Source organism: Fusarium coffeatum, assembly GCF_003316985.1.
Source record: "Fusarium coffeatum strain FIESC_28 chromosome Unknown BRIP53273_contig_52, whole genome shotgun sequence".
Taxonomy (NCBI): Eukaryota; Fungi; Ascomycota; class Sordariomycetes; order Hypocreales; family Nectriaceae; genus Fusarium; species Fusarium coffeatum.
In genome coordinates this window covers 146,920-172,788 of record NW_022157849.1, presented here as the reverse complement: position 1 = coordinate 172,788, position 25,869 = coordinate 146,920, and the positions used below count along the sequence as shown (strand labels likewise).

Below are 25,869 nucleotides of genomic sequence, written 5' to 3'. Positions count from 1 at the left end.
AGCTTTGTCATGCCGATTGGGACGGGGATTTATGATTTATGGCGGAACTGGCTACAGGGGAAAGGACTCGGGTCATGAAATAAGGGTACTGTCATTTTGTTCTGTTTTCGTGTTTGTACCAAAACGGGTGTTTGGTATCGGGCTCTTGGTAGGACGGGTAGCCTTGAGTACCAGCTGAGCTGGTGATGGGTGGTCATAGTCACTGACAAGTAATCGATAAATAAAGGCTCTTACAATATATGAAACATGTTTTTGTGTAATGTGAATTCGAATGTTCTGCCGCCATGTATCTGTGTCTGATGCTTTTTACGATAAATGATCTATAGCAAAATACCAACCAGCGCCTCGCCAAGAAGTAAAAACATCCAAGTTCTACTCAGTGTCCAAAACCCAGTGTATAGTATAGGATGAAATTCAGGTCATCCCTGCTTCTCATAAGGCGGGATTTCTAGAACCACCTCACTACCTGCGTCGTGCCATTTTACACCAGTTATCTTGACCTGCCTCCCACTGGCAAGGTACAGAAGAAGGTATGTGTGTTTTGTAGCATGTCCCCAACAGTATAAACGAATCCAGTCATGCCTTGGGTCTCGACGGCACCAAGCACCCCAGCCAGCTAAGCCACTCTTGAGATAGTTGTTAAGAAATACCCAGGCATTAAACCGAGCTTCTGCACTCCAATCTTTGCAGTCAAGTAGCCAGTAGCCCCTTTCAAAAGGGTCGATATCCCTTCTTACCGTGGGGCGGTATCTTGACCCCAAGTCGTGCGCGAGTTTTGCAAACTTCTCTGGGATCAGATCTACAGGACTGATATCCTTGACACCAACAGGTGGTGACGGTGGCCGAATTTCTAGACTGCTGTTGACTTGGTCTGCCTGCGAATTCCTTGCTGAGAGTGCTGGGCCTGTATCGCTGGAGCTTCGAACCAGGTCGCCATGTTCCATCTGACTGATCCTGTACCGTTTTGCTGGAGGAGGCTCTGATCCTGCACGAGGCGATCGAAGTGGTGAGCGGTTACTAACCGCGGTTGCTGTCACATGCGTGATCTCTGGCGCTAGATGTTCAAAGGCTACTATTTCAGTATTGGCCGATGGGATGGGAACATTGATTTCTTGATGCTCCTGTGTTGTTGGGATAACATCTCCGGATTCTATGAACCTGGGCGGCTCAAGTGGCAGCGACTCTTCCTGACTGGGGACAGGTAGCGAAGATGTTATATTTAAGCCTCGCCCAGGATCAGGGACACTTTGCGTATAAGCGATTGGTGACGAATATGGAAGAGAGGTTTGAGAAGACTGAGTCCATCCGATATAGCTTTGAAGAATCCGAGACGGCGAAACACTTAACAAACCAGCATCGGGCATAGGATAAGAGTCGCTGATCTGACTCGGGGGCGCGCACCAGGAGTTGACTGACCCAAACCCGACATCATCCGAAGAAGGAATCATATCCTGAGCCACTGTTGTATGAGGAAGACGTGGTGAAGCACGGTTATCCACAGCTCCTTCAAAGCTCATATCCTGCGAAGTGATTTCAAAAGAACGTCCGAACGAAGCTCCTGCCTGGGCCTGGCTGGGCGAAGGTGCCCCTGCATCCTGCGTTGTGGCGGCGCATTGCTCCTCCCTCTCCTGCGACGATATCAAAGAAAGCTCTGTCCGTTTCTGAGGCTTAAATGCGAGATATGCCTGCGCAAGTTGACGGTAGAGGGCATCATCGGCTGACCGACTTGGTGCCGTGATATGGACGAGGATCTCTGTATCGTCCGAGCTGCTTCCTGCCATATTTTGAGAGCCAATAAAGCATGTCGGCTGATACTCGTCTAAAGACACTATCTTATAGAGCGAGTAGAATTATCGTAGGCAGGTAGTCAGAGTTGATAGATAGGTATAGTATAGTAGAGGTTGATGTCCAAAGTGATCCAGAATATTAAGAGAGAGCACGAGCCAGGGGTAAACAAGGGGTATTATATAGATGAAGCAAAAGGCAAGAAATAAGAGAAGACAAGACAAAAAAAGAGATGCTTTAGGCAAAGTACAGAAAGCCAAAAGTCATTGTTTGATGAGGAGAAACGAAGTCTTGTGACGCATCCACAGCGTGGAAGTAGAGCACAGAAGTAGAGGCTGCTGAAGATTGAAGGCAATGATTCACTGATTGGTTGCTACAGTAGGCACCTGCAAGCCCCCCGGCTCACGCCACTACAGTGCAGCGCTCCTCACCCCCACCATTCCATCCATTATATCCATTAGCCTAAGCTGCTAAGGTAAAGGGTCAATTTCAGCCACATACAGCGGGCGGGAGAGATGGACCCCTGCTCTAATTGCTCTCACCACCAAATTAACTTGACTTGGCCTTTTAGTTAGCTTATCGTACAGCACCCCAGGGATCCAGAATCTACCTATACACACTCTCTCTGGCTTATTCTTCCCACCTCCTCAACTCACATTGCGACCGTACTCTCACCTACGCAAACAGACACACCAAGAAAAATATGGCTGAAACGACAAAGTCTAGAGGTCCCCTGGGAAGAGTCGTTGTCATTGGCGGCAACGGCTTTCTAGGCCATCATATCGTCAACCAGGCCCTTGAGCAATGGACAACAACCGCCACTATCGGCGTTGATCTGCGATGCGAGCGCAACCGTAATCCTAAAGCCGAGTACCACGAGTGCGACATCACCGACTCTGAGCGCCTCCTGTCCCTTTTCGAAGAGCTTAAGCCCGATGTTGTCATCCACACGGCTTCACCTGTCGCCGTCAACCCCAAGATTGGTCACGATGTATTCAAGAAGGTCAACGTCGACGGTACCCAGGCTGTTGTCGACGCCTGCCAGAAGACTGGTGTCAAGGTTCTCGTCTACACCAGCTCTGCCAGTGTCATTAGCGATAATGTTACTGATCTGCTCAACGCTGATGAGCGATGGCCTTTGATCCGTGGCGAGCAGCAGACTGAATACTACTCCGAGACCAAGGTATGCTCACGCCATATCTCCACCACTTTAGACAGATTGACTTACGAGGATTTTACTATCTACAGGCTCAAGCCGAGGAAATTGTTCTCAAGGCCAACCGCCAGGACGACTCTAAGCTCCTTACAACCTCGATTCGCCCAGCTGGTATCTTCGGCGAGGGCGACGTCCAGACTCTCGCCGGTATCCTCAACGCCTACAAGCGCGGCAAGCACACGATCCAAGTTGGCACCAACGAGAACCTCTTCGACTTTACCTACGTCGGCAACGTCGCCCACGCCCATCTCCTCGCTGCGCAGCTCCTCCTCGCCACCGCCGCTTCCTCCACCATCCCCCTCGATCACGAGCGCGTCGACGGCGAGGCTTTCTTCATTACAAACGACACCCCCGTCTACTTCTGGGACTTTGCCCGCACTATCTGGCACGCCGCCGGCTACGACAAGGGAACTGAGCCCAACTGGTATCTCAACCGTGAGCTCGGTATCACCTTTGGCTATATCAGCGAGGTGCTTGCTAGCATTCTAGGCAAGACACCCACTCTCACCCGCAAAGCCATCATCATGAGCTGCATGACTCGTTACTACAACATCAACAAGGCCAAGCGAGCATTGCACTACCAGCCTCTTTGGTCTTTGAAGGAGGGTATTGACCGTGGTGTGAACTGGTTCCTTGAGCAAGACAAGGCCGCCGCTGCCCCTGTCAAGGCGTAATGGGTCCAATAACGAGCGAAATGAGCAAGAAAGGGGCGATTTTCCTTAATGAGATAAGAGAGGGCAAATGGGATAAAAACTTCATATTGGCTATTCTGCCGCACATGTTTGGTCTATATATCTAATAGGCGAGCTCTTTAATTATAGCTGATGATGCTTCGACACGAAGTCTGTGGTTACTTGTATTCTAACAATATCATTTCTAAATCTGAAATAATCTTTGCCCTGCTATAGACAAGATGAATTACCCACAAGACTTTGTGATTCACATACGCAGATATTGCACGAACAGAAGGAGTTGGTAGTAAAAGTCTAATCATCAAATCATGAGTACCCAATTGGAACGGAATCTATTGTTCCTATCTCGTCGTCACCTGGATCCGTGACCAATATCCCATCCATGTTTACATCCTCACATCTGACCCAAGCATCCACGCACCTCTTATGCGAGGTATGAATATAGACAATCAATCCCCTTTGCATTCCTTGGCTCCGCCTCATATCGTCTCGTTTTGCCACTCGAGACGGTATCAATCCGCTTATATGATTTACTCCATCCAACTTAGGTATAGAAGAAGATAGAAAGCAGAGAAACTGAAAAAGATTAACAACCCCCTCTCTTGAAACCTTTTTTGTTTTCATAAGAAAAAAGGTATATACCCCCGAAGTTCCTCCCCCCTCCAAGTAATAAACGCTGAACCAAAAAAGGGAGGAGCAGCGTACAGATCTCTTCCATGCCACTCGGGTGGTGTGAGGTTGGAAATGTCGTAGTGTTGGGCGCTGAGAAAAGAAGATTGCCAGAAGGGAGAGCGTAGTCATCCCTCAGGTAAAGTAACAAAAAAAAACTACCAGGTTTGTCGTGCCATACAGTGTAGTATAGTGTAAGAAGGGAAACGACGGAGGCCTTCTTGCGATCAAGTGCTTTTCCTCTTATTTTCGAGCGGTGCAGGCATAATGTAGCACGGCCGTGTGTTGTTTTAAGAAGCAAAGAAGAACGCCGCCAACTATGCAAATGACTCTCTACTCCCAAATCATGCGTTCCAAACTGCATGTGTAAACCGAAATGAAGTCTGAGACCAGGCATTGCCTAGCCCAGTTGTGATCAAGAACATCTCTGGAGAAACAAAATTATCATGAGTTGCCGGACACGCCGAGTCCGCTGCCCTGTCGTCCTAGGCCAGAATTGCGCCATTCACGCCTTCTGCTATGCTCGGCGCTATCAAGCTGGCTATCCGACTGATTGAACTGGTTGTGCCCATAGGGTGATGGATTTAGATCGTTTCGACCTCTGAACCGCGCCGGCGGAGTTCCGTTCCCATTATTAGGGGGAAAAGGCATCGAGGGATCTTGTACCGTGCGAACGGTGGCCTCGCCCTGCCATACCGCTGGGTCAGTTTCTACTCGCCGAGCTGGTGGTCGGGTGGAATTGTCCTGACGGTTGTAAACTTCATTCACATCAGAAATGGAAATCTGTCCCCGTCTATCCTGGAAACGCTTCAGAATGTCCTTCGTGGTAAGGTCTCCGCTGTTGGTGAAGATGTAGGGGTCGTTCATGAGACCGAGAATCTCGTCAGGAACCTGTAAAGAGTTAGTCGACTATGCTAACTTGATCATAAATAATATCACTTCGTACCTGACACATTTCTTCGATGTTCACGATCATCATCTCCACAGCGTCAATGACATACATGGCTTCGCTGTCCATGGCCATCGCTTTAGTAGGGTTTGTTAGAATATTGGGTGCAATGACAGTGGCAAGGTTCCTTGTGTCCATTTTGGATCCAAGGTCCTCGTCCAACTGATGGAACGTCCCGGCCCACTTGAGGAAACTAAAGAGAATTTCAAGACAGTCTCTGTGGCTCTTGGGTAGAAGACAGCAGGTCAAATGAAGACATTGCTTTCTCTTCTCATGATCTGAAATCTTGGCCGCGCTGATCCACAGCCTATACAGCTTGTGGGTCATCAGGGGATCTGGCAGATCTCGCAGGTAACGCTTCAGAAGAGCGGCAAGCTGAACAACTGGTTGCTCCATAAAGCTGACCACGTCGCAGCCCTCTGTGTTGATGGTGTCCACTAAGCCTTGCAGCTTCTTGATATTGCCGTTCTTTCGGAACACACCCTCAACAGAGAGATCCATCTTGCGCATGGATGAGACAATATCATCAACTACTGCTGGGATTCGAAGGGTGCCCGGTCCAACGCCATCTGTTGAGTCCGCGCCATCTCTTTCAATGATGATCTCCAGGGGTACACCAAACACGCCCTTCTTCTTGACGCTCTTGTTCTTATCGTTCTTGAAGGCCTTTCCAATATTTTTCCAGAAGGTTGCTTGTTTGCGCGACTCGATAAAGCTGAGCAGTTCATCCAGAGAGAATTCTTGTTCAATCATGGGCTGCATGGTAAGTACGGCAAGATGACGGACGTTGAAGTACTCGAGACCTGAGAGCTCAGAAAAGAATTTTCGCCCAATTTGTCGGGGCATCAGATCGGACCGCTCTCGATCAGCAGATTGCGTTCGCTGATGACCCTGGGCGGATGGAGCATCTAGGGAGCGGTCTTGAAACGGCTGCGGCAACCTTTGCTGCTGTTCCCTAGACTGCTCTACAGCCACGATTCTTGGAATATCATCCAGTGTGATGCCGTCGTTCTGTCCAAACATGAGATCGGTAGAGTTCTGGCCAGCAGGGCCAGCATCACCAGCTGAGCCTGGGCGTGGTCCCCGACCATCCGTATCCATCACACGAGAGCTTCGGGCCTGTCGAACACTAGAAGACAAATGCCGGTCTAGTCGCGTACTTCGGAGTCTGCGCACATCATTCAGAGTGTTCTCATAAGACGACTCTCGTTTGCTGCCGCCAGGCCCGCGTGACTGGTCCCCTCCCCGAGGTCTGGGATCCCCTCCTGGTCCGTCAGCAGCACCGAAACCGTTATTATCGGAGTCGTCATTGGATCGTGGAAGAGTGCCATTGGCCTTTAGAATATCCAACAACCGTGCCAGTGCAACGCGGAGCAGGAAGACGTATTGCTGTAGTTTTGAAACATGGTCAAGCGGTTGTGTATTGGCCCCAGCGCAGTTCGTGCAGTAAATCTTGCGATCAAGGGTGTTGAAGCGAGCTTCTACCAACGAGCGACCTATATCACGCGAACACCTCGTGCATCTAACACAGTTGAGATGCCACCTCATATCGCCGTTCTTAGCACACTCGTCTTCGACGGATCTGTGGCACAGGGCGCAGTGGTCCGAGTCATTGGCAGAGAGCTTTCCGCCGCTTGCAGTCACTGACAACTGGCCATCATCGTTCTTAACTGCGTCAAGATCACTCAAATCGTCAAGAAACTGGTACAAACCAGTGGAGGAATTCGCTTCACGCTCAAGCCGCAATGCACCTTGAAGACAAATTCGGATGAGGAGCTTGAGATAATGAGCGAGGCCAGTGACAAGTGACAGAAGCTCCTGTGTGACTCCGAGTTTGTGGGTAGCGCTGTCCTGCGTTTTCGAAAGAAGAGAAAAGAAAGAGACAATCTTCTTGCATAGTAGTTTGGCTTCTCGCCCGTAAGACATGCCTGAGCAAAACGTTAGAATCCGTGCAATAAGATTTCAAAGTCAGAGTGTCTTTACCTTTCTGGTTTGAGCTCACCATCGTTGCATCGAGTCTATCTGCAGATTGGAACAAGATCTCAACGTGCCAGATGAAGCGTTTAGCAACAAAAACACCCTCCACATATGAGCCGTTGCTGACATGGAGCAGCATGTCAGAGATACATGCTGCGGACGATTCTTCAAATGTCGATAGAACGCTCCATATACGGAAGACCTTCTCTTCCATACGCTCTTCCTCTTCACGGATAAGGTCTCTACCCGCAGCATCGTCCGTACTTTCAAGCGCAGGTATCGAGTCTGCAGGTTGTGCCAACCGCACATTCCAGAATTTGTGAATCATATAACATTCGGGATGCCAATGTTGATTTTGTCCATTTCTGAAAATCTCAACGAACTGTTTTAGAATGGCAGTCTGGCACCCATTGCATCGCTGGGCGAATTGTGTCGAATAGTGATAATGGCAGTAAACGTTTCCATCATGTTCGTAGTAACTATCCTGGGCGCCGAATATCGTTGAACACAGTGAGCATGTAAAATGATCGACATGGTACTTGCGGTCTAGGGCGGTGATGTAGGAGCCACGAAGCGCTCCCCCGCACTGGTAGCAAAGGAGGCCAAGTCGGCGAAAGTAGTCAGTTTCGCAAAGGGGATATTGTCCTTGGCCGTTCTCGTCCTCGGCTGGGAAGAATTTTGAAGCTACAATTTCACCGCAATCCTACAAGTTGAGCAATTAGCATCTACTACCACCAAGCTATGACTGAGTCGACCTGGGATTCGCACCTGGCACTTAAAACAGTCAAGATGGAATGTTCCATCAAGAGCCCGAACGAACTGGCCCGTCAAGGGTTCACCGCACGCCTGGCATGTCCTCGTCTGGCCACTGACAGACCTCCCATTCCGACCTCGCGATCTGTTCCGCTCAACGCTTTTGCGGGGCGGTTGGTCCTCAGCCCATCCTGGCGGGTTGGGTGTGCCTGGAGCCGAAATGGGCGGCCGCGGTCGATAGTTGCTGTCAGGGGTCCGGGTTCTGAAGTTGCCATTCTGTTGCCAGTTTGAATCAGCATGAGGGGGCATGTCCTGAGCATGATATTGGTGAGATTGGTCGCCATGGCTATGTTCGCCGAGCATGGTTTCGTCGTAGCTCGACGACATGGTGAGAAGAAGTCCAAGACGATATACACAATTCCCTCTCCTCGCTCCGAATCAACCAAAGGCGAATTGTCTATCGGTACCAAAGTTCCAGCAAAGATCGACGGATGTGTGCAGCGGTCGGCATCAGCACCGGCTGAGAGTCGACAATGGCGGCAAAGGGCAACGAGTCGAGGTTCAATTGGCGAGAACAGGCGGTTTGTTCGACAGACGGCAAGAAATGGTAACAGTCGGGAAGAAATAAGGTCGAGTTTTTTTTTTTTGGCGTTCGCGTGACAGCCCAGCAATAAGCCCAGCTCGGACTGGGATAGTAAGAGGCTGCGAGGATAGTAAGAGGCGGCGAGGAGAGCAAGTCGGTGGCAGTGAAGAAGCGATGCGGCACAAGACAACTAGACTTAGTACGCTACGTCAAGCCAGAGCATGTACTGTAAACAGCAAGACCTAGGCGAAGAAGAAGAAAATCAGAGACAATGGGAAAATACGATAGAGACGAGGCGCGGCGCAGCGCGTCTGCGGCGGCGTGGGATGAAGGAGCGTGGGAGTAAAGTCGAAGCTTGTCGTGAGAGAGTTAAAGTATGAATGGTAAAGTAAAGGTAGTAGGTATGGAGTGGTAGGTTGGTAGGTTGGTAGCAGCAGGAGGCGCCTGGTGGTAGGGGAGCTGAGTCCAAGTTGGGTGGAAACCGGGACTAGAACTGGCAGTGGTAGTGGTGGAGAGGAACCCAGTTGAGCCCAGGGCCCCGTACTTTAGATGGAAGGAGTAAAAGACTCCCGGTCTGAGATACCTCCTTCGCAATAGGGGATTAGCAATGTGTGTCTCGTACATTGACTGCTAGGGGCAAACGTCGGGTATCAGCATCAGTGGAGGTCCAGGTAGTTTGTACCTTGGCGGGGGGTTTCTATGGGACCCGAGTGCACTGAAGGAGCCCGAGATTCTGCGCCAGATCAGCTACAAATAAGGGATTAGTGCTAACTAAAAATGGTCTCAGGAGGGACAAGTCGAGCACTAGTACCTGGGCGACCGGATAGCAGCAGCAGTGATAAAATACTGTGTACTTGTTTGGTCAAAGAACTGGGCAAACCAACATGTACTGTACTCGGCAGAGTCGAGTTGAGTCGACTCAATGACAATAGACAGTGCTCCAAACCAATACAAGGTACCGCTGTCGTACACACTTCCTTTCAACGAACGAGATGTGAGGTTCTGGTGGGCTCAGATGGGGGATGCAGAGAAGAGTGGGCCCTGTTGTATTAGGGGCGTTTGAATACCTCGAGGTACGTATAGAATAATTTCCTTCCTTTACTTCCATTGCTTGCAATTTCCAGCCCAGGCCAAGGGGATCCATCAGAGAGACTACCTCATGAGGATCACTGATTTAGCAGCGATCCATTGGATTCTAAAATAAAAACAAACGGTGAATCCAGTGTTTCGAGCAGGAGTCGTTTCCTTCAGGTGCAGGTGTAAATCATAGATGCGATGGGATGCATCAGCACAGCCTTCTATGAGTTAAGTTAGTACGATCCCATCCACGGAGGATCCAATGTCAGATATTCATAGCCTGTACATGACTGTTTTGGGCAAACATAATGATCCTGCTTGCTATCGAGTCCTACGGTCTCTTCCTCTGTCCCATTGGACCCCATCCATGGATGTTTCATGCGCAAAAGGAGGGGCGGGCGAGACGATAATTTCATAATGTCAGCAATTATTAGGGTCCATCACCAAGGATGTCACTCAAGCAACGGCCTGTGGATATGGGGACAGAAATTGCATTACAGACTGTATCCGTACCTGTCTACTATGGTTTAATCACGTACCACGATAACACGATCTTTGTCTCCGAAATATCAAACTTGAACCCACGTCCTTGTCCAGGCGTTGCTGGGAGCGTCTCCGCCTGAAGTCAGCCTGAGCCTCTAACTGGCAACTACTAGATAGCACCCTGTCAGCCACGGTCAAAGCTGTCGCTAGACAAAAGCACGGCTTACAGTTACAGTGCTACCTTGCCCTCAGGGTGTCATAAGAATTGGCCCTCAAGGGAATAAGAGACGAAATAATTCGATCACTTTATGCTAGCATCTAGGCTACTTTATTTCTGTAGCCTAAGCCTTGGAGGACATTTCTTTTGACACCCACCTGCTTGCATTTACTAGCTTGTTTCTCACTGCTCAGTCATGACAAGGTACAGGTATGGTGAGTTTATGAGGTCATTCCAATCCCCGGATTCCCCCTTTAAGCTTGGGAACATGCATCACGATGCTGGTCAAAACGGACTAACAAATGCTTAAACCAGGATGGAGAGAAGGAAAGGGAGAAAGAAAGAGAGAATTATTTGTTTCTCTGCAGGAGGTTAGGAGCAATACAGTCAGATCTACTCTTTTGACATCACGATCTTTGTGAATGTATGCAGCGCTACCGCAAATAACCTTGCCCTGTCTAAAATTGCTTCATGAAGATCCCATCACGTGTGCCCTGCGAGTGTGGAGGGGTTAGGTAGGGGGGCCACACCCAAGAATGCCAACGCGAAGCATACACTAGACACTTGTACAAGCAGACAAGGAGATGCGTTGTATAAAGCATCACAAGTGGTGTATGGGACAGTACATTCCGGGTACTATAGGTAAGTGAGATTCGTTATATGCCACCGCCTAGACAATTCAATTTAGGTAAATATCAAGCGAGTTTAAAGTCAATGTAACATAGACGACATCATATTTCGATTGTACGGTGGTAATAACTGAAAAGAATTACTATTACACGTATGCTGAAGGTATTGCGAAAATAACAGAATAGGAAACCAAATAGCATAAAACATCCATTCTTGTCGCTCAAGTGTAGACGTGCTGTGCTGTGCTGTATATCAGAAAGAGCCAGGAGGTGCATTGCTGATGCTTATGCGCACAACGCAGAACAGTGGGCAGGACCGACCAGGCCTGCTCCATGCAGAAAGCCAACAGATTTCTCCACATCTTTCCGTCTTACATGCAAGCATCGATATCAACAGAACCCTTGCTTTGCATCTCGTTCTCGTTCAAGGGCCGCGGATGTTGATAGGCCAAAGGCCTGTGCCTGGGTTCGAGTCTGACTACGATATTGATTGAAACCGTTATTTCGAATCCCTTCAAGCGTGCACAAGATCTTTGAGTCTCTTTTCAATCTTCTTTCGGCCTTCGACAGTACTCCAGACCTCGTGAGGAGCCCCGTCGACAATGTCCCAGCTCTTCAGGTTCTCCGTCAGCTTGGTCAGATCTCGCTGCTTCTTCTCCCATGTGTGGCTGCTCTTGATGTGCTTGCCAGAGCTGATGACAACAAGCGGCGTGTCCTTGTCCTGAATCTGACGGCTGGTTTGCGCATCTCGTCGAGTGAAAGAGCCGGCCACCAGACTCTCCTGCAACTTGGCAAAGATGAACTTGCCGTTCTGCTGTGCTGATCGCCCGTATACTCGGTCTCGGCTCGTTCGTCCGCGGAAGATAGCACCAGGGATTCGGTCCAGTCCGAGCGGAGAGATAACACCCCAGAGCCAGAGAATAAATCCTCGGCTGGGCGATGCTACATCATCGAGTAGATCCTCATGTAGAGGGTCGACAAGGAGTAGGCCTTTGATGTGGTCTCCATGTCGTGCTGAGAAGACCCTTGAGTAAATTGAACCAATTCCGGCACTCGCAAGAATCCACGGTCCATGCTCGCCAGCACCGGCAAGAGCCTCGCTAAGGGTATCAACAACGAAACCTGCCGACGAAGGGGAGGGCGCATTGTCCGACCAGCCGTATCCAGGCCGGTCAGCAAAGCAATATCGTGAGATGGATCCATTTTTGACAGCGTTGTCGGCAAAGTTCCAGAACTCGTGTTCGACGGTTCGCTCGCCAGCCTCGAACAAAACCGTGGGTAACTCGTTACCCTTGGAGTCAGTCTTGTTACCGTGGCAGTAGACATGGATGCGATATTTCTCATTGTCTACCCAGTGCAGCTTTCCTGGAGGCGGCACACCTGCATCGAGAGCTCGAAGGATGATGGTTAGAGTAATGAGGAACACAGCAACTGACATGACGGCATAGGCGACAGTTGAGATCATGACCTCGGACCATTCGAAGAGGGTCCTTCTGGTCTCGGCTCGACCGGTTAAGCGCTGTTCCTCTTCGGCCTTGCCCCATTTCACCATGCGGTCAACCAAAAGCGTCCAGAGACTGGTGAGTAGAGCCCAGATGACGCTGATGGCACCGATCCAGCCTTCTTCATAGCGAGTCTTCTGCACAGACAAAAGAAGAATCATGTCGAGGAGAATAACGCCCTAACCAGAATGTGAGTACGAAGAGTTAGTCGTGATAATGGTGTTATCACTTACCGACATGAAAATGGCCAGAATCCTGACAGATTTGGATGGCACCTCGAAGAAGAGAAGCGTGAAGATGAGGTTTACGAGCGTCCATGTCGCAAAGCCGAAAGCAAACCAAGGGCTGCCACGAGTATTGATGCCAGGTGGTGTCACAAAGGTGGACACTAGAAGCAAGATCCAGAAGACTAGGGTCATCAAGGTGAAAGCAATCGTCAGATATCGCAATGCCCGAATGCTCCAGAGGTTGTAGGGAGATACTGCAGGATCATCGGGTGCAAGCAGACCAGGTTGGGTTGAGTTGACGCGGTTTGGTAGCAGTCGAGTATGCTCATCTGGAGCGACCTGGTCACCTTCCTCGGGGTCATGGATGGCGCCATTTGAACCGTTCGGTCGCCTCTCATCGCGTTCCTGGCTCAGATCCCTCTTTGGGGATGAGAAAAGCGGCATGATGAAGGTGCAATGTCGAGCGTGCTTTGTGTAAGTGCGGATGAGAGAGAACTAGGATGCGATTTGGACCTCAGTTGTCAGGAATTAAATGGCAAGTCGCACAAACAACGTTCACGGAGAAAAAAGGACCTTCGGTTTCAATTGTCTAGCTCTGAGACTGTCAAGGTTTCTATATAAACCAAGCTCTAAGGCGTTGGTGCTATGCTGTACAGGCTGTCTAATACTAATACTTCCTACGGCGGCTGTTTCTATGATGAAGCGAACCTACTAAAAAGTAGAATACGTCATAGGCCAGCCATTTCAGCTTGCCAGGTCACCAATCGCCTCCGTTAGCGGTTCACAAGGGAGGGCTAGCGCGGACACAAGCTTCCGGGACGTGGAGCTTGGAGCTGAAGCTTGGCTTTTTGAGTTAAAACATTTGATCCTATGGATATCACAGAGTATGGAGTTAATCATGGGCCATTCCGGCCATCAGAAAACAAGGCAGTAAAAGAATATCGTTTGGTTAGAGAGTAATCGATGGTTACCTTTTGAGCATCACATGCCACAGCCAAGAAGTCCTACTTATCCTGCAAAGAACTTACACAGCAATTGAATCTTGATTGCTCATTCTTGGCTTGGCCTGACCTTGCCCGATCTTGTTCGGCATCCAGATCCCGCCCAGCCTTGGTCTTGGTGTCCCCCCAATGACAGCCACAAAGCATCATCATTATCTCAGTTTCAGTTCGACTTGAACATTCCACCAGGATCAAGAACCTCTTTGAGTTGATCGCATCATGTCTGTTTTCTGTCCTTTTTAATTCTTATCGCTTGCGGCGCTAGAATATTAATTAATCATCCCAGCTATCATTCTTACCCGCATTCACATCGCGGTTTTAAAGAAGATGCTACTGTTTCATCAGCAGTGAATCGCCTGCCATCAAAGTCTCACAAATATGTCCCATATCTAACGGCAGTCACTCGCATTCCAGGTATCAGATCATAGTAACATCACGGTCAGAGATTGTGTAAAGGATCTTGTATTCAACAAGGAAAATCGAAACTATTAAAAAAGGTCTGTCTTCCAAACGTCAAGTATTATAAATAGGTATAGTAGGTAGGGTATCTTTACTTCCTTTCACCAACTCCAGGCTGCGCTCGCTTGCAGTAACATATAAAACAAATCATGCAAAAGGGCCAGTCACCCTCTTGCTTAAGTTCATCCATCAACACACATTATCCCCGTAATGACTGACAGGGATCAAGAGTCCCAAGGAGTAACTGGATTAAACTCCTTAGCGCTAGGAGCTGTACTGAGACCGCTCGATACTGAATGAGACGCTTGACTGCCTCCCGAATAAGATTGTGCGGTTTCTCGCTGCTGTCGCGCCCGCTCGTGTGCCTTTTCCGGACTGGGGCCTCGAGTTGAAGTGATGGCGTCCTCGGGTATCTTCCCAATTGGTAGATGCAGCTTCACTGCTGCTCTTGGGTCTTTCATGTCGATGCCATGCTTTTTGAAGGTGTTCTTCTTCTGCTCCTTCATAGCCAGCGCTGATGGTTCGCTTACTGACAGCCAGTCTTTGACTTGGGAGAACCATCTGGGTTTGCCTGTTTTGGATTTTCGTGTATCCGTTGACGACATGGACGTGCGGGAGGTCTCAATACCGCTGATGGATGGATCGTACTCATAATACGACTGGCGTTTTATGTAGGCTGATGACCTTGGGCTGACAGGTGTATCTGAGGTTGATTCGGTGGTAGACGACATGGTTAAAGTGATTTTGGCCTCAAAGTAGGCCTAGATTTCGATTTTTCTTGTGAGTAAATGGTGTGATATTGGTTGACAACGGATGTACTCTGATGAATAGCAGTCGGCAAGGTTCTTAAAGATGATGATATATCTAACAGGAAATAGAGATGGCGAGATAACTGAGGTTCTCCAAAAGGTCTTGAATATATGAATGATAGAGAGTATTGGACGTTTCTGAATTTGGCATAGTCCTTCACACCACAGCTTCACTCGTGATCGTTATTCGCCTCTTAAGCAAGACTTTGACGCCTTCGTAACGGGCTTGTAAAGAGAAGAACAAAGGGTAGTCAAGTGCTGATGTTTAATAAACAAAAGTACAATGCCATGCAGGAACAAAGTCAATGGGGTAAGGTATTTGTGTGGCCCCAAACGGTTTGTTCCAACGGCGGCAGCGGGATGATGATGGTCGATGCAAGTGCACGAGTCGTGCAACGCATAAATGGGAAGCACTGCCGACGGAAACTAAAGGATCGACGGGTAGATGGAATGCTATGAAAGCTAGCGATTTCGCAAATGGTAAAGATAAGAGGCGGAAAGAAGAGTAGAGCCGAGTGAAGAATAACAGATGGATATAACTGTTGTTTGAGATGAACAGAGAGAAGATAGAGAAGATAGAGAAGAGAGGGGAAGACTGATAAAAAGGCAGAGAGGGAAAGAGGGTTTGAAGAAAGAACGAGCCAGACCAGAGCTGGCGTGTTTGCCCACAAACCGTGATCCAATCCAATTGATGTGACTGTCAAATAGTGTCACCCAAAAGGCTGTTCAGCACCAACAGTCATCCCGGGGGGGAGTGGTCAAGTGTCGAGTGTCCAATAGTACAACACGAGGCACTGCAATTGGTATGTGAGATCTTTTGCTTCTTTATCCATTCATTGCCTTTTTAGTATCCATACCTTACCCAGGCTACCTAATTGCTATGCACCCTCCCTCGTCAAGCCTCCAGCGTCACTTCTACACCAGCGCTTCCAAAACCATGGATTCGTGCAAATCATGCAAATGCAATGCAACGCAGCGTCACACCCTTACATAAATAACCAGGTTATAGTACCGCCAAGTCCGATCTTGGCTTAGTTCCAGCTGAAGAATTAGCACGTAAAGATGAAAAACCAAAACCCTGGAATTGTTAGATGTGGGCCACTGGTTGGTTCATGCCCTCATCAGACAAGGGAAACCCAGAGAACAGTTTCTTTCCGAGGTCAAGTTGTCTTCGATAGTGCAACAGCGTGTCCCTGTGGCTGACCTTTGTCCCTGTCTCAGCCGAGGTTGAACCTCAGATGATGCGTATCAATGGATTCAATGGAGTAAAATTCTGAAGTGGCACTGAACTAATCGCAAATGCCGGCATCCAAGCTCCAAGTTGGGCGCCACGTCGTTGGAAACCGAAAGTCTTTCAGAATACTGGCGTCAAGGTAATATGGATTCTTAGACCCGAGAATTCGGTCTATCGACAAAGCAAAAAGTGTCAAACGCCTTTTTGGGTCGATCACTAACGAGATGGGAAATGCCATGTCCATGGGGTTTCTGCAATAATGGCATCAGTCTTTATGTGGGCTGGCTAAATCTCTCAAGTGACACAGTAAAAAGCAAAAGATGCTCAATCGAGGAATCCACGCCGATCACTTCCTATCAATGGTTTAAAGAAATTCGACAACCTTTTCGTGGGAGACACAAAGTTTTATGCAAGTCTTGCATCAATTGTTCAACAGAGTTTACTACACCAACAACTAATGCAGCACTACGTCGTTAGTCAAGAGGCATTTTCGTATTACTCTACCAGCAGCGTTCGCCATCTCCCACTTTTTATTAAATTCCCCTGACTACTAGGTACTTCCAACGTCTTTACCAAAGTCCCTACAGAAGAGCATAAACTTTGCGCTCTGAGCACGTTTTTGCCATGGCAAACACACAAATACCGTATCCCGGTGCAGAGATACAGTCCAGTCCTCGGCGAATAGTAATTCACTAATGCAAAAGAATGGATTTATGACATGAAAGGCCCGAGTTGGTGTTTTGCAGTATCCGCCCAGTTGATCACAGCATGTCTAAGACTCGAGTATCCATCATACCATTTCCGAGGATTTGGTACGTCTGTGGCATCCAGGCCATTCCGTTGTCTCGGGTAGACGTTTGAATCGTTCAAACTATCGAACCGCGATGTCTTAGTTCTCAAGTGCTCAGCAGTCTAGACAGCAGCCCAATATTGAAGACGTTGTACTAGAGGTCTGGACCGTAATCCATCCCGTTTATCCCTTCAGGGTTGACTCCGAAGTGATTGATTGGATGAAAAGCGTTACTGGTAGTTCAGCATTGTGTCTCTTTCAAGATGCGCCTGCATAAAGAAAAAGCATATTTGTGCTCGTTCGGATGAGAAGCTGAGAAGAAGTAAAGTTATTGGAGTGAATTACAAGGTGGCCCGTGCGTCTGTGCATCGGAACTGGCGCCAGATCGTGTCCGATCGACGTCTTGAAGTGGGACAATGAGATCCAATCCCAGTCTGCAAGCATGAGTGGCCAGGGTCCATCCATTTACAGGTTAGTGCCTACAGGACGTCCTACTGTACCTACCTCTACAGCAGTGACTTGAATCCTCACGATCTAGTCAATAATAATAAGTCAGTTGTCTCCGTAAAACAGTTGATTCATCTCAAAATAGCATTTAGTTTGGCTCTTGTCGTACTGACCTTGATTAATTGTTTCAAACAATAAAATCATAGCCAAATGACAAGTCACAGTGTCTGTCTTCTGTCTGTCTGAGGTTACATTCAATCACTGTCACTTTTTAGTCGTCCATCTCTAGTCGACCCCGCCAAAAATGCTCCAACTGCCACTAAAATTACCGTATTCAGTCTCCTTTCTCTTATGTCCATCTCCCATTTCACATTCCAAACTCTCTCTCATCTTCCGTCTTAAATCCAGCGTCCGAGCTTCTATTGGACCATTTCCTCCGCCCCTCGTCGGCCACCACCACCCGACCCAGACCGTGACTTTAGACCTCTTCCCCGTTTATCGGTGCCTATTCAGCTCAGTCTAGCTCAGCTCAGCTCAGCGCAACAAGCTCCATCACCAGACGCCTGCCGAGTCAACAAAGACACTCACCTGCGGCGCAACGCAATCATGCCCGCCCTCACGATCAACACTGATAACCTCCCCAGCGACAATCCTCCTTCACCAAGCCGACCGCCTGTTTCTCCTCTCACTCCGCCGCTGCGTCCTACGCAACCCCCCGCGCCCGAACCTTCTAGTTCTAGCGCCGCCCCTCGCCCAAGCTTTACACATTCACAACCCGACCAGACTGCCATACCGCCGCCGGCGCCTCAACCGCTAGACTTTGATGCGAACCCAGATGTGATCGCCCTCAAGTCGGCGATTTCCGTTCTGCAAATACAGCGACAACGTGCCACCGCCGATATCCAAGCCCTCAGCCGCGCAAAGGAGGAAGCAGTGCAGAATCCCGAGGCCTTTATAAATGATCTTGTCGCAAACAAAATCAATGCGCCTACCAATGACGACAGTGATAGCGACGATGAAGATACAGAAATGAGCGGGCAAGGCTCAGAAAGTCAGCAGAAAGACCCCGGCGAAGGTTCCTCCAAACAGCGCATCGCTACGGAACCGCCAGCATGGCAGAAAATTCCTCAACCACAAAACGTGGTTCGATGCCCACCCATAAACTGGTCTCAGTATGCTGTCGTAGGCGAATCCCTCGACAAGCTGCACAATGAGCAAGTCGCCCGTCCAAGTCAGGGCACGCCAGCAACTGTGGGCGCAACCGGAATGTACGAGTTCAAGGGCGAGGGAAAACAGGAAAGATACCAAGGTGTTGCAGCACCTTATGCTCCGACTCAGGATCGCCTAAAGAAGAAGCCCAAGAGCAGAAAGTCATGAGCAACGACGGCAAAACGACGTTTACGAAAGAATGATTTTGCATGCAGTTTATCAGTATCATATGAGCGAATATTTTTGGCAATGGATTCACACCATTTGCGTTCCGGCGTTATTCATAGATGGGATGATCGGTGCCTTTCGGTGTATACCGTACAGGCAATACACAACCCAGCGTTTCAGTTTGCCATTCTCAAGACCCCTCGAATAAAGTCTAGAAAGATTCTTTATGTAGCCTGTCCTGTGATTTCTGTTGCCGATTTATAGCATTTTCGACTAGCAATCATGATCCGGTCTCTTTATCTTTCAAGAACATTCACACCTACTGTGACTGGCAAGATACATCATCACTACTGTCAATTGCGCTTATGTAGCTGCAAAGATATGGTCCATTTTTCTACTGTATCGATTTGATGCCTCGTAGTAAGTGGCCTCTACTTGAATGAAATGGCAATCCTCATAACATTTGTTTGCCAGATACCCCAATGCCGTAACGCCAGATAAAGCCCAATGATACCCCTCAATGTTTGCCGGTACGCCTTCCTTGTGTTTTTAAGTACATCTCTGGATGATGCCTTTGACATGGTACATAAATCATTCCGGGAAGTCCCTGCGAAATCACGTCAGCGAATCTTGCATGGTTATAGAAATTGGCTGTGAACTTACTCCATGCTCTGCTGCACAGATCGGCGAAGACGTCTGTTGTACTTCTTCTTGTCGTCAGCACTACCACCCCAGTACATCTTGGTGGCTTCTGGGTTGACGATCTTGCGAGGGTCATAAGCGGGCTCGTCATCTTCGAGAATAGAAAAGATAGCTTCAATGTGCGACCGTACGTCTTCCCTCTTGGTGGGGTTCGGGGTATAGCATGCCGTCCCATCTGCAGCAATGTGGTGGTGGAAGATCTTGGTCTCGAACTTGACACGAGGTTGTTCCTCTGGGAAACGGACGCTGAAGTTCATCTTGATTCTGAATAAGCCTCCGTCGAGGTTGGTCATGGGTCGTCCGAAATAGGTTACAACCCAGACAAATGGGTTCTCGTTGTCGAGAAACACGTCGTGGGGCATATCGCTCCTTTTGAACGCCTCGACAACCTGCTCAAACTGGTGCTGAAGGTTCACGGCGACGGTGGTCTCGCGTTTCTTGGCATCCAGGCCCTCCTCGGCCCATCTCAGGGGCTCAACGTCGATAGCGGCCTTGATAGCATGTAGGCGACGTTCGAGCTCCGGATAATTGAATTTTCCATCCATAGAGTTGTTACCAGGAGATTCGAATGGCATCCTCGCGAACGGAAGGTTGGGCTTGGTTTCCTGCTTGCCCTTCTCGACGGCTGCCAGATATGACTCGAAGTACCATAAGAATCGGCGTTTGCAGAGGTCCTTGAACGGTTCGAAGGGTACTGTGGCTTCATCGATATCTTCATCTTCCAATTCCGGCCCGACAGTACTGTGTTGCTGAGATCCGCTAGAACTGAGTCCAAGATATCCCTCGAGGCGTTGGATGACACTAATACGTAGCGTTTCATGACGGATCTGATCAATGTCAGGGGCTTACATACTCGCCCAGTTCGATAAAGCACTAACCTTCTGAACATAGTCTTTCTGGTTTTTCTTGTCAGACTCCTCGTTGGCATCCTCAAATCCGGGTTCGTTCTCGTAGGGGTTGGATGAAAGGAGACTCTGGATGGACAATAAGATCGACTCCAGTCCTTGCGCAGACGACCACTCTTCCCCGCGCTCGCCACGCCACGTGCTGATAAGTGTCAATTCAACCATGCGAGTTTATAATAGAACCATAGTTACCCTAAGATTGACCTGATGAAGTTAGCACGTAAAGCCAGTGTTGATCAATGCGACATGGTACTTACAGGCAGACTTTGCCATTACTATAGACATTGGGGTTGAAGCGGCAGCGTCCACCATTTGTGGTGACACAGACGACAGCCGGCGACTTGGAGGGATAATCTGTCATAAAGAATAAAGATGAGACTAAGGTCCGCCATAGGAACGGGATTCCTAACCTTTGTGGAACCGGATCGCAAACTGACATATTGGGTCAGTCGGTTTCTTAGATAGAAGCAAGGGGCAGTGCTCTAAACTAACCTCGAAGAATCCGAACTCGTAGGGCGTCTCGTGGGGGCCCATAACCAAGGCTTTCACATTGCGAACATCGACATCACGGCATGCCACAGCAATTGCTGAATGTATCGATAGTGGTCAGTCAATTGTCCTCACGATGCGTAGTGCATACTATCAGCTGGAATTAACATACACAGATCGCAATTCTTCTGGATATCGCCAAGTTCCTTGCCATAGAAGTTAGTGTCTTGATATTGATATTGATCTCGAATCGTGAACCAAGCAAGGGATGGGATGAAGTGCAAGCGGATGCGGGGCAGCAAACCTTCGAGATGCGGATGATAGACTGGTCCATGGCGTCTTGTATACGGCAGTTCAGATATAGGGATTTAGGTGTTGACGTTGACTGCGAAACGCGACGCACATGGACGATTCGCGATCAATGTTCAGTGTTGAATTTGTGAGATCTCTGTTGGGCAATAGAGAAAGGTGATTGACGTTGGGTGTTGTAGCTGTCAAAGTGGGATGTGAGACTGAGACTGTTTAAATCGGGCGCATGAGGAAAGTGGGGTGACTGCCGCCTCGCTGTTAGTAGTGTTGGTCGGGCCTTTCCAATAGGTGCTTGCAGTGCTTTTATAATATGCATTACATGCAATAGACAGTAGAATGAAAGTAACATTTGGTCTTTATTTGAGTAAATAGTCCAATCTTTGTTCTTACAAACAGTTTGTGACCTTTTGACTTTTAACCTTATACTACATACAACCCAGTTATTGGATATTGAGAGTGGATGTTCAGCTATTCACGCTTGCAACATCTGATGATTCAGTCCATGTTTGTGTTTCTCCTTTATGTAAACGAAACGTCTTTGAGGGTTTCCATACGTAGTCTTTTGAAATTCGAAATCCTGTTAGTTCCATCGCCGATTTATTGTCCCTGCGTGTGCATATGCTACATGGCATATCCACGAGACGCTTGCACAAAGGTAATGAATGAGTAGGACCTCAGGCAAAGTATGACTGTAAATTAAACCACACAATTGTTCAAGCAAGTATCAAGTGATTATATCATGTGGAATCACTGTACATCGGCAACCGAAACCTTCCCTACCATCTAACCCGTGATGGATGTTTCCATAGATCCAATATCTTGATGTCTTGATACCTCTGATAGAAGCCTACCCGGGAGCCGCTGGCTTGGAAGGTGGGGCACATGTCGCTGCTACCTAGCGGTTGCCGTTAGAGATGCGCTACGCGTAGCTTGACGCGTTAATTGATTTTCTCGAGCTTCCGCATCAACGCATCTCGGCGATTTAGAGACTACCATACAACGACGTTAAGTTAACGTCCATCACCACCTGCATAGCCGACCACATACGCACAGGAACACGAGGCGTATATTGAGCTAAAATGGCTAGCTTTTTCGATCTTAAAGCCAGAAAAGCTGCGGCTGCCGCTAATGGCAACGCCGACCAGAAACAGGACAAGCCTACCAATACTCGGACTCAACCCTGGGTCGAAAAATAGTATGTATTTGCTCAAAACAGAACATTGAACGCAAACTCACTTTCTGCCTATAGCCGACCAAAGACCCTCAGCGATGTTACCGCTCAAGATCATACCGTCGACGTATTGCAAAGGACCCTTCAGTCCTCCAACGTGCGATTATCCTACCCCCGAACCACCGCGACCCATCAATACTGATTATCGTAGCTCCCTCACATGCTATTCTACGGCCCTCCTGGTACAGGAAAAACTTCAACCGTCCTGGCGCTGGCAAAAGAGCTCTACGGTCCCGAAATGATCAAGTCGAGAGTTCTCGAGCTCAACGCCTCCGATGAGCGTGGCATTTCCATCGTCCGAGAAAAGGTCAAGAACTTTGCGCGAATGCAATTGACCAACCCGGCCCCTGGCTACAAAGACAAATACCCCTGCCCTCCGTTCAAGATCATCATCCTCGACGAGGCCGATTCCATGACACAAGATGCCCAGAGTGCACTACGACGAACTATGGAAACGTACAGCAAGATCACCCGCTTTTGCTTGATCTGCAACTATGTCACTCGAATTATCGATCCCCTTGCCAGTCGATGCAGCAAATTCCGATTCAAGAGTCTGGACCAGAGCAATGCCAAGAAGCGACTCGAAGAGATTGCAGAGAAGGAAGGCGTGTCGCTTGAAGACGGCGCTGTTGAGGCTCTCATTAAGTGCAGCGAAGGTGATCTTCGAAAAGCAATTACCTACCTACAAAGTGCTGCTCGACTGGTAGGCGCCAGTGCCCCCGACAAGGACGGAGAGGGTGACGAAGCGATGGATGTGGACAAGCAGGCAGTTACAGTCAAGATCGTTGAAGACATTGCCGGTGTCATCCCGGAAAGCACCATACACGATCTTGTCAGCGCAATACGCCCAAAGAGTTCGGGGTCACAGTATCAGGCTATCTCTGATGTTATCGAGAAGCTGGTTGCAGATGGCTGGAGTGCAGGTCAAGTTGTGGGCCAGGTAAGTCGAACACATACCCTTTAACCGAATATTCACTGACATGTTGCAGCTCTATCAAACCTTGATATACGATGGCACAATTCCTGATGTGCAGAAGAACAAGATCGTTCTGGTCTTTTCAGAGGTTGATAAACGATTAGTAGACGGAGCTGATGAGCATCTTTCAGTCCTCGATCTGTCCGTGAGGATATCAGCCATCATGGCGAAGAAATAAGTTCTTCGACCTCATATGTAGGATTGTATCTCAGCAATGAGGAATGGAGTTGTGGTTAGATATGGATGGGCGTTTAAACTGGTTCTATACTGCCAGACATTTATTGTACTTGACATTGTTTTATGGTAGTCCTATACCGCGTCCTCCTGGCCAATTAATCCAAGGTTGCCATGCAAACCAGACCAGGCATCTTGTGGTTGCCCCGAGTTGCCCTTTTCCGTGTGCTTCCTCGTCTTACTTGGAGACTTGGGACCTGCTTCCAACCAGACATCATCTTCCGTCGTATCGGCTTGAGCCTCTTCCTCTTCCTCCTCGTCGACCTGACCCAGAAGATGATCGATCTCTTGCAATGTCTGCATAGAATTTTCCAACGCAAGCTGGCCGCCTTCAACCTGCTCCGCCACGTTCTCAAGGGTTGCGATTTTGGCCGAGTCGGCAGCAAGAACCCAATGTTGAATCTTACCAGTCAGGCCTGACCTTTCACCAGAGGGGAGGAACTCCCCTAAAACAGATCTGCGTCGAGATGCCGGTGCAGAGGAATGAGACGAGAGGAACAGGCTTTCTTCTTCCAGATGTTCAAGTGATTGACAGTTATCTTTAATTTCCTTGTCAAGAGTTGTGTTCACGTGTGCCTTCTGTGTGATAATTGCTCTCTGCTTCTTTGACAGAGCAAGAAGAGTTGCAATGTATGGTGTTAGAAGGTAGGTGCTGGATGCAGTTTCTGTTTCCTCTGCTTGTTGCTTGGTTGTGGATGGAGCCAGGACCGGAACTGCTGACGAATCAAACTTTTCGCCAACAGAGGACAGAAGAGATCGTCTACCTGAAAGGTATTTGGCGTATTTCTCCTTTATCGTGCCGAGTCGCTCGTTTATCGTGGCTTGGTCCGCAGTTGCTTGAGCATGGCTCTTGGAAACACTCTCCTCACCCCCTTCCTCATCGCCTGATGCTTTGCTCAACTCAGTCTCGATCCAGGTGATCAGTTCATTTCGTGTTGTATTCAGAGCATGTAGTCTGATGCCATTGCTCACTACATCAGGTAGGCCCTGGGCATTGGCTCTGGTTTCACGAAGTAGTTGCTCCTCACGCTTCAAAAGAAGCTTTGCTCTCAAGACAGTCTTTTCGAGTTGCGCAACTTGCTCCGTCAAGTCGGTCTTTTTGACGCTTTGTTGTGCAACGAGACTGTTCACTACCTCCTTTGGGACTTTGGGTAGACTCGCAGCTTCGTGGAAAACATCTTCGGGGTCTAGGTATTCAGGTGCAGCAGCAGGCTTCTGCATGAGCGAGTCAAGGTGACCCTGAACAGCCGAAAGACGGCTTTGCTTAGCCTGAAGTTTTAGAAGTGCTAACCGCTCTTCTAGTAGCTCGTTGCTGGACGAAGAGTCTTGGGTTGAAGACGATGAAGCGAGATTTGATTGCGCAGCATCTTCATACTTTCGACGTGCATCAACATTGGCTTTCAAAGCTTCGATGTACTCTCTGTAGAACCCTTTTGAATTAGGATCAGGAGTTACGTCGTGAGTTGCATCTGCCAGAGCCACAGGTTGCTTGACTGGGCCATCGTGAGAGCACGAGCCTAAATGAAGTGCCAAAACTCGTCGAATGTAATTGACTTGCTCTCGTGGCTTGATAAACGGACCAAGGGTTTTCTGAAACGTCTCAATCGTCTGTGAAGGATTCGTCATTTTGATTCGTATTTTGGCGGTGAAGTGTTCACTGATTCACGGCCTGTTGCTACGGTCTTAGTGGAAAGGAGTAAGTAAATAAACGAACTACATGGGCTGCTTAGACGATATTCGAATTGTGGCTAGTGTCGGCTTTCAGATTGACGACGCAGATTAAGACAACATTCATAGCGAAGATGCGAGATTCGATGAATATCAACTGAGATCTCTTGTTGGAATTGTCTCTCATGAATTCCAACAATTGCTTGTGAATAGAAACAAGAGCCTGAAGCTTCAGCCACATATCATTTAAGCACCCAACTGCGCCACAAACGCGAAGGAAGCTCAAAATGCGTTTAACCGTATTGGGGCTAGTGCGATATACTCCTAGGCTGCGATCTGAAATTTACGATCGCGACTTGAACTCTCCAATTCAGTGACGACTCCATACAATCTTTCAACGCCTGCGCATCAATTGCAAACCCCCAAGCATCCAGTCAACCGCTATATAATCACCACAGTCGCGGTTGGTGGCAAACTCA

At 48.7% G+C, this 25,869-nt stretch overlaps 9 protein-coding genes across 9 annotated transcripts; 3 read left to right on the top strand and 6 right to left on the bottom strand.

Annotated features, from left to right (window-relative positions):
• Window positions 1-419: 419 nt before the first annotated feature.
• FIESC28_02407 (uncharacterized protein) lies at window positions 420-1,781 on the bottom strand (the record flags this gene model as incomplete). Its single annotated transcript, XM_031156556.1, has 1 exon — window positions 420-1,781. One exon carries the CDS (start codon window positions 1,779-1,781, stop codon window positions 420-422), a length of 1,362 nt encoding a protein of 453 aa, XP_031019430.1.
• Window positions 1,782-2,488: 707 nt separating this feature from the next.
• On the top strand, window positions 2,489-3,675 carry FIESC28_02406 (uncharacterized protein; the record flags this gene model as incomplete). The annotated part of the gene is made up of 2 exons (XM_031156555.1): window positions 2,489-2,968; window positions 3,034-3,675. 2 exons carry the CDS (start codon window positions 2,489-2,491, stop codon window positions 3,673-3,675), a joined length of 1,122 nt encoding a protein of 373 aa, XP_031019429.1.
• A 1,131-nt stretch (window positions 3,676-4,806) lies between these two features.
• FIESC28_02405 (uncharacterized protein) lies at window positions 4,807-8,428 on the bottom strand (the record flags this gene model as incomplete). Its single annotated transcript, XM_031156554.1, has 4 exons — window positions 4,807-5,253; window positions 5,309-7,239; window positions 7,295-7,991; window positions 8,057-8,428. 4 exons carry the CDS (start codon window positions 8,426-8,428, stop codon window positions 4,807-4,809), a joined length of 3,447 nt encoding a protein of 1,148 aa, XP_031019428.1.
• Window positions 8,429-11,544: 3,116 nt separating this feature from the next.
• On the bottom strand, window positions 11,545-13,203 carry FIESC28_02404 (uncharacterized protein; the record flags this gene model as incomplete). Its single annotated transcript, XM_031156553.1, has 2 exons — window positions 11,545-12,711; window positions 12,766-13,203. 2 exons carry the CDS (start codon window positions 13,201-13,203, stop codon window positions 11,545-11,547), a joined length of 1,605 nt encoding a protein of 534 aa, XP_031019427.1.
• Window positions 13,204-14,443: 1,240 nt separating this feature from the next.
• On the bottom strand, window positions 14,444-14,950 carry FIESC28_02403 (uncharacterized protein; the record flags this gene model as incomplete). Its single annotated transcript, XM_031156552.1, has 1 exon — window positions 14,444-14,950. One exon carries the CDS (start codon window positions 14,948-14,950, stop codon window positions 14,444-14,446), a length of 507 nt encoding a protein of 168 aa, XP_031019426.1.
• Window positions 14,951-18,105: 3,155 nt separating this feature from the next.
• On the top strand, window positions 18,106-18,876 carry FIESC28_02402 (uncharacterized protein; the record flags this gene model as incomplete). The annotated part of the gene is made up of 1 exon (XM_031156551.1): window positions 18,106-18,876. One exon carries the CDS (start codon window positions 18,106-18,108, stop codon window positions 18,874-18,876), a length of 771 nt encoding a protein of 256 aa, XP_031019425.1.
• Window positions 18,877-19,467: 591 nt separating this feature from the next.
• On the bottom strand, window positions 19,468-21,306 carry FIESC28_02401 (uncharacterized protein; the record flags this gene model as incomplete). Its single annotated transcript, XM_031156550.1, has 9 exons — window positions 19,468-19,483; window positions 19,540-20,379; window positions 20,428-20,625; window positions 20,676-20,687; window positions 20,741-20,837; window positions 20,894-20,915; window positions 20,976-21,070; window positions 21,145-21,178; window positions 21,277-21,306. The coding sequence occupies 9 exons, from the start codon at window positions 21,304-21,306 to the stop codon at window positions 19,468-19,470; spliced, it is 1,344 nt and encodes a 447-aa protein (XP_031019424.1).
• A 1,054-nt stretch (window positions 21,307-22,360) lies between these two features.
• On the top strand, window positions 22,361-23,666 carry FIESC28_02400 (uncharacterized protein; the record flags this gene model as incomplete). The annotated part of the gene is made up of 4 exons (XM_031156549.1): window positions 22,361-22,476; window positions 22,531-22,609; window positions 22,664-23,452; window positions 23,502-23,666. The coding sequence occupies 4 exons, from the start codon at window positions 22,361-22,363 to the stop codon at window positions 23,664-23,666; spliced, it is 1,149 nt and encodes a 382-aa protein (XP_031019423.1).
• Window positions 23,667-23,797: 131 nt separating this feature from the next.
• Window positions 23,798-25,348, bottom strand: FIESC28_02399 (uncharacterized protein; the record flags this gene model as incomplete). Its single annotated transcript, XM_031156548.1, has 1 exon — window positions 23,798-25,348. The coding sequence occupies one exon, from the start codon at window positions 25,346-25,348 to the stop codon at window positions 23,798-23,800; it is 1,551 nt and encodes a 516-aa protein (XP_031019422.1).
• Between the last annotated feature and the right edge of the window lie 521 nt (window positions 25,349-25,869).